General features: G+C 52.9%; 1 protein-coding gene across 1 annotated transcript in view; it reads left to right on the top strand.

The window, feature by feature from the left end:
• Nucleotides 1–11,009: 11,009 nt before the first annotated feature.
• Nucleotides 11,010–13,238, top strand: part of HS6ST1 (heparan sulfate 6-O-sulfotransferase 1) — a 44,012-nt gene continuing 41,783 nt past the window's right edge. The window contains exon 1 of the mRNA XM_059166541.1: nt 11,010–11,854. Within this exon, the coding sequence (XP_059022524.1) occupies nt 11,328–11,854 (527 nt within the window). The 5' untranslated portion in view covers nt 11,010–11,327. The remainder of the gene's footprint in view (nt 11,855–13,238) is intronic.

Here is a 13,238-nt window from a genome sequence, read left to right as displayed (position 1 = left end):
CACATCTACCAACCACCAGTTTGTTCTCTGTATTCATGAGTCTGTTTGTTTGGGTTTTTTTAGATTCCACATGTAAGTGAAATCATATGGTATTTGCCTTTCTCTGCCTGATTTGTCTCACTTAGCATAATACCCAATATTCATGTAGCCGCAATTGGCAAAATCTCATTCTTCTTTATGTGTGAGTAATATCCCATTGTATATTTATAACACTTTTTCATCCACTCACCAGTCAATGGACATTTGGGCTGTTTCCATATCTCAGTTATTGTAAATAATGTGGCAATAAACATAAATGCACAAAAAACGGTGCATATATCTTTTCAAATTAGCGCTTTTATTTTCTTTGGGTAATTACAGTAATGTAGTAGAATCACTATATCATATGGCATTTCTATTTTTAGTTTTTTGAGGAATCTCCATACTGTTTTCCATAATGGTTGCACCAACTTACATTCCCACCAACAGAGCACAAGCATTCCCTTTTCTACACATCCTCACCAACACTTTTTATTTCTTGTCTTTGTGATAGTAGCCATTCTGACAGATGTGAGGTGATATCTCATTATGGTTTGACTTACATTTCCCTGATGACTAGTGATGTTGAGCATGTTTTTATGTGTCCATTGGCCATCTGTATGTCTGTATGGAATTGCAGTAATTTTTATCCTTTTTATTGAATAACATGCTTAATTTTCTTAGTCACCTTGTATTTACATAACTTGGAAATAATGTTTTTAAAATCAAGAGACCCACCAAAATGAGGACTTTTTATTAAGGTTTTTTTGTTTTTTTTTTAAATTTAGTATAGTTAACAGTGTAGTATTAGTTTCAGGTGAATGAGACAGTGATTCAACATTTCCATACTACATGCTGTGCGCTCCTTAATCCCCATCAACTATTTCATCCATCTCCCCCAGCCACCTCCCCTCTAGTAGCCATCAGTGTGTTCTCTACAGTTAAGAATCTGTTTCTTGGTTTGTCTCTCTCTGATAAGGCGAAATATTTTTAAAAGACAAATCTCAGAAAGAAGCAAAGGAAAATAAGACAAGGTTGAAGACAAGATTCCCTTTAACTGCCATTAAGAAGTTTTTCTTTGTTGGGCACCTGGGTGGCTCAGTCAGTTAAGCATCTGCCTGCCTTTGGCTCAGTTTATGATCCCCAAGTCCTGGGATCAAGTCCCACATTGGGCTCTCTGCTCAGGGGGAGTCTCCTTCTCCTTCTGCCCTTCCCTCCATTCTCGTGCTCTCTCTCTCTCATGTGCTCTCAAATAAATAAATAAAATCTTTTTTTTCTAAAAGTTTTTCTTTGTCTTTCATTTTCACAAGTTTAATTATGATGTGTCACATAAATTTCTATGGTATTATCATAATTGGAGTTCACTCAGTTTCTTGAATGTGTAGGTTTATGCATTTTGCCAAATACAGTCTGTTTCACCCATTATTTCTCCAAATACTCTTTCCGTTCCTCTCTCCAGCTGGACTCCAGCGTTATATGACACACATGTTGGATCTTTTGTTATCATTCCACAGGTCTCTGAGGCTTTGATTTTGATTTTGATTTTGTGTTTTTGTTTTTGTTTTCAGTTGATTTTTCTTCCTATGGTTCAGATTGGGTCAATTCTGTTGTCCTGCTGTGAAGTTCATGGATTTTCTATTCTTTGTCATCCCCACTCTTCTATTGAGCCCATTCAACGGGCTTTTTCAAATTTCCATTATTGTATTTTTCAGGTAAGGTTTTTATTACTTCTATTTTCCAAGATTTTCTATTTTTAAAATTTGTTTCAAGAGAATCTGTTATTACTTGTAGAAGCATTTTTATTATCACACCTTTAAAAACCTTGCCAGAGGGGCACATGTTGGGGGGCTCCAGAGGCTAAGCAATCAACCCTTGATTTCAGCTCAGGTCATAATCTCAGGGCCATGAGATCAAGCCCTCCATCAGACTCCATGTTGAGCATGGAGTCTGCTTGAGATTTTCTCTCTCCCTCTCCCGCTGCCCCTCTCCTCTCCTCTCTGTCAAATAGATAAATCTTAAGAAATAAAAATAAAATAGAATAGAATAAATTAAATAATAAAACCCTTGACGGATAATTCCAACATCTGATTCATCTCTGTTTGGCATTAATTAATTTTCTTCTCATATTCAAGTGGTAATCTTCCTGGTTCTTTCTATAATGCGTGATTTTCTATTGTATCCTTCACTATTATGTTTGGAGACACAGTGTTCAGTTAAACATTTAATTTTAGCAGTCAGTTGCCAGTTTAGGTTCAGCATGCAGGTCCTGGCCTACTTTTGTGGTCTGTGTTTCCAATGGAATATAATTTTCAGAACTTATAGCACTATTTTTGTCTGCTTGGTTGGCCTAGTGTTGCTGGGATTCCCGCTAGTCCCTGCTGGTTCTTAAGGGACAGATGAGTTTGCCTCAGGCCCAGCCAACTGATGCTTCTTGGTTGTGGAAGGATTCTCCATCCCATAGGGATGAAGGGACTTCCCAGGCTGGGCAGTAGTGGAAGTAGAGTACCCCTTGCTGGTACCACTGTTTCTGGGGCAAGAGGGGAGTGTTAGGCCCAGGAGGGACAGAGGGCTCTTCCCCTGGCCACTTATTGTCATCGGACCTCCTGGCTGAGCTTTCTTGCTCACCTATTTTTGGCATCACTGCCAGGGGAAGAGTGAACCTGCCAGGCCTCTCTACATTGCTAGCTTGAGGGCTGGGGAACACCAGGCCAGGGTCCCTTCTTCTGTCAGGAGGGTTCATGAGTAGTCCTGCCACAGTCTCAAACCAGCTTGCCTTCCTCCTCCAACTTCCAGAATCCTCCTTTGCTTTTCTCTTGTGCCATTTCCAAGGTCTGTAGCCATACTCAGAAGGGAGGAGCATGGAGAAATGCATCTCTACCACCTTGCCCAGTCCAGAAACAGAGATATTGTTTTTTATTTCTCCATCTGCTCTGGTTGGCCTGAGAGCCAATGTGCAAAAGACAAAACCTGATTTTGCCATCCAGTTATTCCCTTCCAATCTAATGACTGATAAGCCTTCATTTCTTAGCTTTTGTTTATGAAAAGTTCAAATGCACACAGGAGTAGAGAGAGTGGCACAACGAACCTGCACCTGCCCTTCCCGGCATCTACAGCTAGCAGTCCGTGTCCATCATGTCACATATGCACCTCTTCACCCCTAAGGCACTTTTTAAAAGATTTTATTCATTTATTTGAGAGAGAGAGAGAGAGAGAACAAAGAAGGGGAGAGGGACAGAGGGAGATGGAGAAACAGACGCTCCACTGAGCAGGGAGCCTGATTCGGGACCCAGTCACAGGATCCTGGGATCATGACCTGAGTCAAAGTCAGACTATTAAATGACTGAGCCACCCAGGCACCTGCCATTAGGGCATTTCAAAGTAAATTCTGTAAGTACCTAACTAAGTCTCTAACTAAGTGTGATCCTCAAACCCTCTCTTCAGACAGCCTCCTCTCTATTTGCATGGCTCAAATAAACATTTGGTCTTTCAGAATTCAAAATTCTTAAAGAACCCAGAACAAGAGGGCAGGCGAGATTCGCAGGCTGCAAGCTAGCGGCTGGGCATGTCAGCCACCGACCAATGTGGGGAGGCTGGTCGAGCCTCCTGGGCAAGCATGGGCAGAGGCCTTGCTGCAGGCCCCATTCCTGGCCATCCCAGGAACAGCCTGCCCCCAGAGGCCACCCTGCTCAGCCCAGGTCTCAGTCAGTTTCCACATCCCCACTGGAGGCATCAGGATCCTCTCGGCCCTATTTCAGCCACAAAAACCCAAGGCTGCTTAGGAAAAGAAAAAGCCCATGCGTCCTCCTGAGCACACAGCCCACCGTATTTTATCCTCCTTGGGCTTCCCCCTGTTGGCGCAGGCAGCCCTGCATAGCAGAATACACCCAGCAGTTCCGGAAGGAATAGGCCCCTACATACATCTCTACATTCAAGCATACCCACTCCCGTCTTGAAAATGCTAAAAGATAAAAGATTTAGAAAATCCTTGTCTCTCAACAAAGTCTGCCTTTCAAGCCTACTGGCCAGGTGCAAACTCAGAAAGCTTCAATGTGGAATTCTGAAACTAATATTCACTCTTGCAAGCCCAAACCACCCGAGGCAGAAAGGATACCGCCAGCAGAAGAGGGAAAAGTCAGGACCAAGAGATGCAAATGAGATGCATGTATTAACATATTTCAAGAACTGTTGTCCCCTTAAGGCAGTGATGAAGGCTGTGTGAGGGGAACCAGTGTCTTAGGGACACAAGCAGAAGGGTCCCAGGTAGGAACACAGAAGCCCCAAACCCGGCCAGACCAAGGAGAGTCAGGCCAGCCTGGAGGAACCAGAGAGAACCTGGTTCTCAGGTCCCCAAGAACTGAGCAGCCCAGAAGTGGGACAGCCAAGACTCTTGCCAGGCAGGGGACAGTGTAACCTTGACAAGCCTCTTATATCTGCTCAGCCTCAGCTTCCCCATCTGTGAAACGGGCTAATGATGCTGAGAGAACCAAATAAATGATAGTGCAGAGGAGACCAGCATAGGGCCTTACCCACTGGAGGATCTGCACAGCTGGTATTTAATACACTAATACACTGTTAGCAGTGCTTACCACAGGTCAGCAGTATCTTTAGATCTTTATATAAGTTGCCTCACTTGTCCTTACAACCCCAAAAAGTAGGTCCTACTCTTATCCTCCTTTTTATGCATGAGGAATTAGAGGCTCAGAGAGGCTAAGTAATTTGCCCTGGACCACACAGCTGGGTAGACAGGGCTGGTGTGTGAACACAATACCCCTTGCTCCTAACAGCTCCCCTTGATTCTGTTTTTATACTGCTGAGGCCAAGATTCTCCTCCTTTGGGCCCTAGCCCAGGTGAGCCTCTAGCGATCAGCCAGCTAAGGGGGTGGGGGGAGATGGGTCCCAATCCCCAGTGACCCCCAAAGCCAAAGTCAGGAGCCACACACCTCCCAGAGGCCCTCACTAGATCCCGGGGGGGACCAGGACATGGATGGCAGGCTCCACACTGCAGGCCCTCTTCCCCAGTCCCCCTCACCACAGGCGTAGCCTCTCCAGGCCTGGCAGGCCTCAGCGCTGGAGGAAGAGGCCTCTCTTCACCCTCCATTCATGCCTCCTCTCACGGCTGGCTCTGTGACCTTAGAGAGTGACCTGACCAGAGCCTGGCTGGGCCTGTGTCTAATTCCCACAACAAGCTCCCCATTAAAGGAGAGGATAAAAAGAGGGAGAGAGAGAAATGAATGGCAGGAACACAAAGAAAGGTGGTCAGTGCACAGATGGGAGAAAGTGCCATGGCCAGCCAGATTCACAGCAGCTGGCACCTGGGGACAGAGGGACAGCGCTGTCCAAGGCCCGGTTTCCAGGACAGACAGCCCCCTCCCCACAGTGCCACCGGGGCAGGTGGGCCGCCCAAGTGGCCTCTCTGAAACCTGGGCCCTCTCCAGGAAGCTTCCAGTACCCCCTGCTTCTGTGCACAGGCTCAGGGCCCTGACCCCATCAAAGGCCATGTGGCTCTGCCCAGGAAAGCAGCTTCTGTCAGAGAAATCAACTGACTTGTCATGCCAACTTTCATCTATCAGGATGGCAAATCTTTTCTAACCGTCAACATGAATTGCATTAAAAAGAGCCAAACCAGATAAGGAGAGGGCATGCTGCTATCTTCCAACAAGGGCCGCCCAGCCCAATAGGAAGAACACAGAGGATGAGTTTTGGAGAAGGAGGTGCTGGCGCAGGCCTCCTCAATGACGAGGTGCCCAGCAGAATGCAGGAGACAGAGAAAGAGTCAGGGGCTATCCCTCATGTAACTTAAGGATGAAGCCGCCTGGAGGGTGCTGACTCTCCCCATCTTGGCCTTGCAAGGCATCAGGGCCCCTGCGCAGATCTCCTTCACCCCATGTCCTTTCCCACATGGCTGTGGGGAGCGAGGGTGGAGGGCAGAGGCAGCAAGCACCCAGGGTCCTGGTGGCTCCTATCAGTCTACACCATTTAACCCTCAAAGGGCCACTAGCCCCCAGGGAGTATTCCTAGCAGTACATCTTTCTAAAGTGCCCGTACCGCCCTCCCTGGTGGACCCACCACCACAGCTGGGTTGGGAGAAAACACAGTTGCATAAATCAGGGATGCGGTCCCAGTGGGAGTTGGACCCTACACTGACACACCTCTCACTTCTCACCCCACCCCTCCCTGTGACACAGGCTTTGCCAGCCTTGACTTTGCTCTGGAATTTCTAAAGGTGTTTCCCTCTAAGAGACATTCGAAGTGTAAGAATGAGGACAATGCCCTCAGGATAACATTATGCCCGTGCACACCTCACCTAGCTGGCAGAACCTGCCTCTGCCTGGTTCAGGCATTGCCCTCTCAATAACCTCAATAGCAGGAATCCACCCAAGTAGGAAGGGGGGAAGGGGGCCCTCCCTGCTCCGTGATCCAGAGAAGGAGGGAGACCCAGAACAGAGCCTCCACTGCTGGACAAGGAGTCCACACTAGGCAACAAGCACAGCCCTGCACCCACCGACGGTCAGTCCCTCCTCACACAGGAGGCCTGGCATGAGTGAGCAGCCAGGGTAGACAGTCACCCTAGCCTCACAGGGCAGGGGCTGTGGAAGCGCTACACCAGGGCCACAGCCAGGTCCCAAATCTCTGCTCTTGGGGGCAGGTGGAAGATCAGGGCTACATTGTTTCCATCTAAATTGCTCAGATTCTCCCTGATCTATGGATACCCCCACCTTCTTCCCAAAAGGGTTTTCAGGAGGCTTTCAAATCCCACAGAAGAGAGTGCAAAGTGAGGAAGAGCTGGAAAGAAGGCACCTGCAGGATCTTGCTGGAGCTGCCTGTGCTCCACCTTTCCACCACTGCCCGCTGGCAAACTGGGCCACCGGGCTCAGGACAGCACAGAGAATCAGAGACAGCTTCTCTAGGGCGCCCCTCCATAATGCCTGGTCCGCCCAGGCCCTTCTGAAGCTCAAGTGGAGACAGGGGCAGCAGGTCTCCCAATTGCCCTGGTGGCCTCTTCAAGCCTGAGTCCTTCAACTCACAAGACAGCCACCCTGGAAGACAGGGGCAGTTCTCCGAGTAGGGCTGGGGTAGGGGGAACGGAGTACCTCGCAGAGCCTGAGGTGCTAGCCGGTGGTACTACAGGAGGACCGGCAGCCTCGTCATAGGATAGGTCTGCTGTGAGAAGGAGGGGGGCTCCTCCAGGAGGAGACCTTAGGCAGGTGGTAGGACTCTCCAGGAGACAGGGGCAGCGGGTACAGCGTGGGGAGAAAGGCAGGACACCAAGGGGCAAGCATGGACACCCCAGGAAAAATGGGCTTCCACAGAGAAGGGCGCCCAAGTTAACTCAGAGCGGCCACGAGTCGCCTGGCTCAAAGCCCTGACGCACGCACGCCCCCAGATCCCCCTGAGTCGGCCACTAAGGTCAGCGCAGGCCGCTAGCAGCCCACAGCCGGCCTCTCGGGCGTGTCTAATAGCAAGTGACACAGTCCGCCGCGATCCAAAGTCCCCTTTAAAAGTTTGTCCCTAAACAAAACCCCTCTCTCCGCCTAGCCGTGGGAATCGGAGCCATCCCCGGAGGAGGCCCTGAGGACAAGCGCGGTTGCCCTCCTCCACCCCTTCGGAAACAACAATGGGCGACCGGACGAAAGAGAACGAGGGAATCAAGTGTGGAAAATCCCCCCGTCTTGCATGTCAGCCGCCGGTCGCAGGGCCGGCCAGGGGCCGCTGTGCTGCCCCCGCGCGCCCTTCCACAGGATTGCACGCCCGGGGGGAAGGAGCGTTGAGGGTTGATCTCCTGGTTCTCAGATTCTAAGGGCGCGTGGCGCGTGGCGCGTAGGGAGGGAAAGCTTGCGTTTCAGTTCCGAGGCTATTTTAGATTCAAAAGAAATTTCATTTCATTACCAAAGCCGAAATCGTAGCGCGCTTTACACTTTCCTGGAGCAGAAGTAAAATGACTTGTTTTTATTTGATCACCGCATCCTACCACTAGCCGTGTTTCTTTCCCTTTTCTTCAACATTAAGTCAGAGATCGTACATTAAAGAATTTACCAAGAGGATATTCAGAGAACAAAGATAGTCACAGAGCAGAAGAGCTGCAATTGCTTTTCCCTGAACACTGAAAATATTCAGGGCTGGGCGCTGCCTCCAACAAACAATTAGCCTTCCTATACACACATGCAATCTTAGGAGGGTGGGAAAGAAACCTTGGCTACCCACTGGTTAAACACTGAGAGAATGCAGACAGGAAGGGAAGAGGACCTACTGAAGTCCCGGCTGTGCTGGAACCTCACTTGAATCCACAACTCCCTTTCAATGTGTGTGTTTCTGCCAATTTGTCAGGGATGACACAGAGGGCTCAACAACACACACAGAAGGTTTGAGAAAACCCCCAGTCGGCAAGGGTTAGCCAGACAGTGTCTGCATTCCATCCTGTTCCCAAATGTCAACTGACTTTTAGGATCAGTGGCTCATCTGACTTGACTTTGAGATATGAGAAAATCATCTACAGCCTTGGGGTCTCACAGTGCCAGTGCAGCACTTAAATCAAAGAGGAAAACTGAGTAAAATCCTGGAGGCAACTAGAACTTTCTTCCTCCTAAGAGAATTCTAGGAATAAAAGCTTTCCTGCCTAAATAGGTGGTTTCCTATCAGCTGTCCTGGCAAAGTACAAAGCTGGGTTAAACAGCTTCCCTGATGGAAGCACCTGGGCCTCAGTTTCCCCACTGAGGACACTGAGATTGTCACAAGATGGGACCCTAGGCCAAGCACAGATGGGTTCAGTGGCCTTTCAATAAAACTTCAGCTCTCTCTTGAAAACTCTGCACCCACATCCCTATCTGGCAGCAGATAGTCACTGGGAGCTGAGGAGTGGCCTCTCACTGCCCCCAATCAGCCTTGGCATCTGGTCTGGGGGAGCTGAGAGAAGTATGGGGTGAATAAGGGCTGGACTCTGAAGCCAGACAGCAGAGGATCAGAATTTTGACTATCATAAGAGAGGGGCTTGGCCCACCCTGTGGCCTCCATGCTGGGCCCAGATACTCAGCCCTCAAGGGATGAGTGTGACCATGGGCAGGCTTTTGCTCAAGCTTTATGCACCCTGCTGTTGTGGGTCAAGCAGAGGTAGCACCCGGAGAAAGATAGTGACTGGTCACTACAAATCAGCCATGTGACCTTCTGTTTACCCCCTCTGAACCTCAGTTTTCTATTCTGTGAAATGGTATTATAGTCTACTCCACAGGCTTGCCAATGGGATTGAGTGCCTAGTACTCAGTAGTTCTGGATAAAGAGCATTCTCAATTATGATTTACTACTTGTTAGAGGACTGTCATCTGGGTAAGGCTGCCTAATGGTTTGACCCAGGGTGGTCCTGCCCTCCATGTCTGGGCTGCTACCTTCAGGCCCATGAAGGGAAACTCCCCAGGCCTCAGACGGGGAAAAAAAAAAAAGCGTCAAGTAACTGCAGGCAGAGGCCGGCACCTCCGGGCATAAGACTGGGCCAGCCCCCACACCTGGAAAAAGTGAATCATTGCTGGTGAAGCCGGGCCAAAATGCCCCCTGGCCTCTCCTGGCCAGGGTCAGTTTTAAAGCAGCTTCAGTGTGGGCAGAGGCTTTGGGGCCCGGGGTCACACCTGGACTCCCCACATCACCCCCGGCAGCTCCATGTGACTCTGTATTGTGTTCAGGGTGCTGCACAGGCCTATCCAGAGCTGATGTTCCTTCAGCCCCTTTTGAAAAATGATCCCCTCTTAGTCGGGTTTTGGGGTACTAATTGTTGTGCTTCCAGTTCTCTGGGTTTGTTTCCAAGAGGGCTTTCTGATGTCGTTTTTTAGTTTATTGAGGTATACTGGACACAAGAAGCCCGTATCAACCCTCCCCTCCCATCCCCCCACCCAGGCATGCTCTCAGGACCCGCACAGAAAGAAAGAAACAGGGGGTGGTGGGAGCATTTGAACCCATCCCAGGTGCTATTCTGGCAGGTCATTTCACCTCTCCATGGAGGTGCCACAGCCTCCGACACAGTCAATGGCCAGGGCCCTGACTTTGGGATGTGGCATACCCAAAACCCAGGGGCCAGGTGGGGGGGCCTTCTGCTGAGGAGCTGGGCACCTGGCCCAAGCAGGAAGGCGTAAGCAAGCAGTGCACAACAGGGTCAGGAAGCCCGAGGCACCCACGAGGGCACCAGCGAAAACAGGCACAGGCCCAGGGGGCCAGACCCTCTGACTGACCTCCCAAAGACCGAATTGGAAATTTTTTTGTGGACGTTCACAATTTGAAATACTGGCTCAACTCTTTATAACTTTTTTCATTAGGTTTATAATAAACGTGGAGGGGGGGAAAAGCACACTAGCTGAAATTCCTTTCAAAGAAGAAGACCGCGTTGTAGCTGGGCCGAAGACCTCTTCGGGACACCTCATTATCTCTCCAAGGGGAGCTCCGGGTCATTGTCCCAAAGCCATGGGGCAGGGGCCTACCGATCATGGGCGCGCGCCCCGACCTCTGCGCCCCCAGCCCTCCCTTATCTTCCCGTCGCCCGGGCCCCACTGCCCCCAGGTCCCACCAATCGCAGCCCGGTCCTTTCGCATTTGGAATTCCAGAGCGCCCAGCGTGCAAGGTCAGTGGCTTTCCTCCGGAGAAGCGCGGAAAGGGGTTTTCCACCCGCAGCCGGGACTTCCGGGGGTAGAAAGACCCAGGTGCCAGGAGTGCCGGTTGCTGTGCGCCCCGCTCTAGCCCAGAAGGGCCGCCCGCACCCTTGTTCCCTAGTTCCCTAGTCGCTCCCCGAGACTCTCGGACAGGAAACGGTTCCCAGTCGGCGTCGGCCCTCCTCGGAGCATTCCAGCCACCGCCACAGACCGGGATCCCAGAACCCGCGGAGGCCCCGCGAGCTCCAGGGGGCGGAGCCGAGGATCGGAGCGGGCGACAACGGCAAGAGGCGCCGCGGGGGCGGGCCGGGGGCGGGGCGGGGCGGGGCGGCGGCGGACTGCGGAGACGCGGCGGCGCGCGGGGCGGCGCAGAGCGTTCTCGGCGCTGCGCGGAGCAGAGTGGCCGGCACCGGGCCGCAGGGGGCGCGGGCCGGGGCCGGGGCCGGGGCCGGGGTTGGAGCGGAGCCGGAACCGAGCCCGAGGTCGGGCCCGGGAAGCCGGAGCCGGGGCTGGGCGGAGAGCAGCCATGGCGCCGCGCAGGGCCGGGGCCCGTGCCGTTGCGGGCGGCCTGGGCGCCGAGTAACCGGGCCGGGCCGGAGCGCGGGCGGCGACGGCGAAGGCAGCTGCGCCCGCGCCCCCCGCCCTCCCAGGCCCCGCGCCCCGCGCCGCCGGCGATGGTGACACATGCGGCGGCGGCGCGCCGGCGGCAGGACCATGGTTGAGCGCGCCAGCAAGTTCGTGCTGGTGGTGGCGGGCTCAGCGTGCTTCATGCTCATCCTGTACCAGTACGCGGGCCCAGGGTTGAGCCTGGGCGCGCCCGGCGGCCGCGCGCCGCCTGACGACCTGGACCTCTTCCCCACACCCGACCCTCACTACGAAAAGAAGTACTACTTCCCGGTGCGCGAGCTGGAGCGCTCGCTGCGGTTCGACATGAAGGGCGACGATGTGATTGTCTTCCTGCACATCCAGAAGACCGGTGGCACCACCTTCGGCCGCCACCTCGTGCAGAACGTGCGCCTCGAGGTGCCCTGCGACTGCCGGCCCGGCCAGAAGAAGTGCACCTGCTACCGACCCAACCGCCGCGAGACCTGGCTCTTCTCCCGCTTCTCTACGGGTTGGAGCTGCGGGCTGCACGCCGACTGGACCGAGCTCACCAACTGCGTGCCAGGCGTGCTGGACCGTCGCGACCCCGCCGCGTTGCGCACGCCCAGGTGAGCGCCCGGAGCGACGGGCTCCCAGCTGGCGCCGGCTGCCCCGGAACCGTGCCCCCGCTGGGCTGCCCTGGGCCAGCTCTACCTTCCTTGCCCTCCCTGCCCTCAACTCCTTTTCTCTTGGGGCCCCCACTTGCTGCAGCCTCTCTGGACCCCCTGCCGACCTGCTGGGCGCCCGGAGCTTTCAGTTGATCTGCTGCGGCCCGTTGTCACCCTGCCCTCTATTTTCACCCTTTCCACCTCCTCACCTTTCAATTTCTCTCCTCCACCACCCTCGCCGCCCAGGTTTTGCAGTGCCTGAGCTTCCCTCGGGTTACAGCCCATTATCCTGGGGCTGTCACTTGCCTTGTCCCATGGGCCACTGTAAAATCTGGCCCGCCCCAGCTGTGGGTCCGGCTGGCCTGGTGTCGTCTGGCGGGAAAGTGGGTTCTTTTGCCTGTGTAGCCCACCTGGAATGTTAACTTACCTTAGCCGCTTTACGCACCCGGAGCGGAAGTGAGGAGCCTCTCCCCCTGCACCTGTGAGCAACCCCCCCACCCCCATCCTGCCTGGTGAGGGCTGGAGAAGAGCTGACAGGGAAAGGGGTGGGCTCAGTCTGCCGGCGTGTGCAGGTAGAACAAAGGCCTGAGTGTGACTTGGGGCTGGGGGCAGGGAGGAGGCAGTGCTGCCTGCCCTCACCAGTTGGGCCAGAACCGGTTGCAAGCTCTCCCTGAAAGAGAAGCAAAAGCAGACCGACTGCTAGATTAGGGGAGCTGAGTTGGTCAGAGGTACCTATTCAGTCACTTTCCTTGGTTGCCCCCCATTTCTGTGGAGGTTGGAGTTCCAGGCTGACCTGTGTCGGGGACAGCTCTCCTGGGAAGCACTTTGTAACCACAACCTTTGTAACCACAACCAGAGGGCAGGCTGGGTTTCTAGAGTTTAAAATTGGACTCTTTATTCCTGTTCATATTTGTGCTTTGGGGCCTTCTCCCCATGATATCTGGGCTGGGAAGGGCCAGAAATGAGGTCTTCTTGCCTGTCTTTTGTTTATCTACTTGTCTTAGGACTGCACTTACAGGCTGGGGGGGGGGGGGAGCTTCTGTGAACCGAGTAGGTGTGTTTGTTGGCACTCTTCTGGGTCAAGATGGGGCAGGGTCTCTGGTGTGTTTGGGGTATAAAGGTTGAGGATCTGGCCAGTCCACAGTTAAGTGTGGTCCATGGCATTGCTGTCCTGCTCAGTTCTTCAGTCCTCCTGTGGTCTGCCCAAACTGCCAGGAAATTAGGGCGCTGGAGCTAGGGTCAGAGGATATCTTACTTTCTCTTGGCTGCCCCACCCCCTGCCCCCAGAGGCAGCTGCGAGCCTGTGAGGTGGTGTTACAGGTTTCTTAATTCTCCACTGCTAACA

Source organism: Mustela lutreola, chromosome 3 (genome assembly GCF_030435805.1).
Source record: "Mustela lutreola isolate mMusLut2 chromosome 3, mMusLut2.pri, whole genome shotgun sequence".
In the NCBI taxonomy this organism is placed as follows: Eukaryota; Metazoa; Chordata; class Mammalia; order Carnivora; family Mustelidae; genus Mustela; species Mustela lutreola.
The sequence above is the reverse complement of the archived record's forward strand: the minus strand, read 5'-3'. Positions and strand labels throughout refer to the sequence as shown.